At 45.0% G+C, this 2,359-nt stretch overlaps 1 protein-coding gene across 1 annotated transcript; it reads right to left on the reverse strand.

Moving 5' to 3' along the window:
• Window positions 1-247: 247 nt before the first annotated feature.
• On the reverse strand, window positions 248-2,113 carry LOC147609412 (uncharacterized). Its single transcript, XM_086787959.1, has 2 exons — window positions 1,126-2,113; window positions 248-1,041 (listed from the first exon to the last, which is right to left on the reverse strand). Exons 1-2 carry the CDS (start codon window positions 2,111-2,113, stop codon window positions 248-250), a joined length of 1,782 nt encoding a protein of 593 aa, XP_086644085.1.
• Window positions 2,114-2,359: the final 246 nt, after the last annotated feature.

The following is a 2,359-nucleotide window of genomic DNA, read 5'->3' on the forward strand; positions in this document are numbered from 1 at the left end:
CTCTCTCTCTCTCTCTCTATATATATATATATATATACATACAAAGAGTGCTAGAATCTCAAGTTTCATTACATGATATAAGGAGCTTTGGAGTACGTAATATTTATTATTATCTGCGCCAGCTTCTGCATGCACTCACGAAACGCCGTCACTGCCACTGTTTTGATCGCCGAACTCATTTTTCTCCAAATCTGAAGGCGCCATAGATGCATGAGGCCGCCGCATGCAATCTCTTAAGCTGCTCTTCTTACTCATCATCATCGGCATCACCGTCATCATCAGCAATGTCTACCTGCCGCTCTTGCGTAATTATGATTAAATCTCCGCAGCTATCTAATTCATCATCATTAATGCTGTTAAACTCGTCGTTACTCTTGTTGTTGATGATGTTATAATCACTACTACTAGCTGCCCTTACGTCTCTGTTATTTTTTACATCACCACAACTAGTAGCTGCTTTGCTATCTTCTTGCTCACTGCCTTTGCTGCTGCAGTTATTGTTGTTATCATCACCATCGATGCTACAGGCGCTATGGAGATCAGCTGCATTGCTGATGAAATTACCACCATTAGCTGCAGCTTGCAAATCACTTTGTTGCTTTTGGGCAGCTGTGAACCGTAAGAAATCTGTCTGTAAAAATGGGATCTCCAGCATATTACTGTTCAATTCTAGAGGTGGTAACAATTGCTGATGAGATGATAAAATACTATTGCCCAGATTGGCTTCACCTCCAATTCTAGTCGGCAAAGAACCCATCAAAGGTAATGGGCAAATGCTACTGCAAATCATGCTGCTACCACTGCCATTGATGCTGCTGCTGCCATTGATGCTGCTACCGCCATTCATGTTGCTGTAGCCATTAGCAGGTGGCCATAGATTGGCCAAACTAGTGGCACCATAGTCTTTGGCCAAGTTGGCAGAAACAACATCCTTGGCCAAATCAGCAGAAGCATGACCTTTGGCCAAATTATCACAAGCATTATAGTCCTTGGAAACATGATGGCTGTCTTTGGCCGAGCTAACATAGCCATAATCCATGCCTAAACCAGTAGAAGCAGAAGCAGAAGCATCATCATTGGTTGAACTAAAAGAGACAACATTAGCATTAGCAGCTAGCTGATTACCTGAGACAATATAATCCTTGGCAGTCAAATCGGCGGAAGCATAATCCTCTGCTACATATAGCCCACTTCCAGCTACAGCCGGCATCATCAAACTTGTCAGCTGATCACCTGTTGAGAAAGGGTCTTCATAGCTCATCTCCTCCGCATTATGCCAATTTGGAAGCAGGTTCAAGCTGCTAGAATCAGCAGGTGGCTGTTGTTGGATTGAAGCAGGATTATTGAGCAAGATGTGGAGAGGGCACCTTGTGACAGAGGTTGGATTATGTGCCAAATTTGGCAGCTCTAAGGCCGGGAAGAGAGGAGGGGGAGGGAACGAATCTGCTCTAAATTCGGTGTGGGGCAGATGATCTGCTGCTAGATGTAGGGGAGGTGTAAGTTGTATGGGGGTGAGCTCAATGGGCTGCATGAATCTATGTGGGTTATCACTGAGCAAGGTGGGGAAAACATGGAAGGGAGTGTGGCCAACAGGAGCAGCAGCAGCACCACTGCCGTCGAACATCATGTGGATGGGGAAATGCAAGCTCAGGTGGAGGCATCGAGCTCGTTCAAGGATCATGTCATGGAAGGCCTCTAGTTTCTGTGCATGCTGTTTGTGCTCATCTAGACCCATGTTGTCATCTAAGCTTTCTTCCCACCAGAACCCTCTTCCGGCGAGCTGCTGCTGCAGCATGTAATTCTTCTCTTTCTCCGCCTCCAGCTTCTGCAACAGCTGATTATACTCTGTCTCCAACCTCCTTATATGCTCTATCTTCTCCGAATCCACACACACCGGCCTCTTCAGCGTCTTGTCTATCACATAGTCTATGCATGGATGCCCAAATGAGAATGCTTTTCCTGCCTGTGAAAACACTATTATACCCACTTCTGATCCGCACAGTATTGACAGCTCGCTTGCTTTTTTAATCAGCCCCACCCTTCTCTTCGAAAAGCAAACCTGCCTCGCACTTGGGTTCTCTATCTTTTTAATCTCAATCTTTGCTCGCCCCATCTTTTCGTAATCACAATGGACCTAATCAGAGCTTCTCGGCTTTTAATCACAGCCCTAGTCACAGTGTTTTGGCTTATAATCGCAACTGTAATAATCACAGCTTGTGGACTCCTAATCACAACCCTAATTGCCGGCTCTTAATCACAATACCAATTACAGATTTTGGGCTCTTCATCTCAACCATTTTTCTGTAAAGCACTGCAAAATCATCTCTTAATCCTTCATCAGTGGAATCAATCCTTGGTT

The sequence above is a fragment of the Cibotium barometz genome, chromosome 51 (genome assembly GCF_041138505.1).
Source record: "Cibotium barometz isolate CiBa-2024 chromosome 51, ASM4113850v1, whole genome shotgun sequence".
In the NCBI taxonomy this organism is placed as follows: domain Eukaryota; kingdom Viridiplantae; phylum Streptophyta; class Polypodiopsida; order Cyatheales; family Cibotiaceae; genus Cibotium; species Cibotium barometz.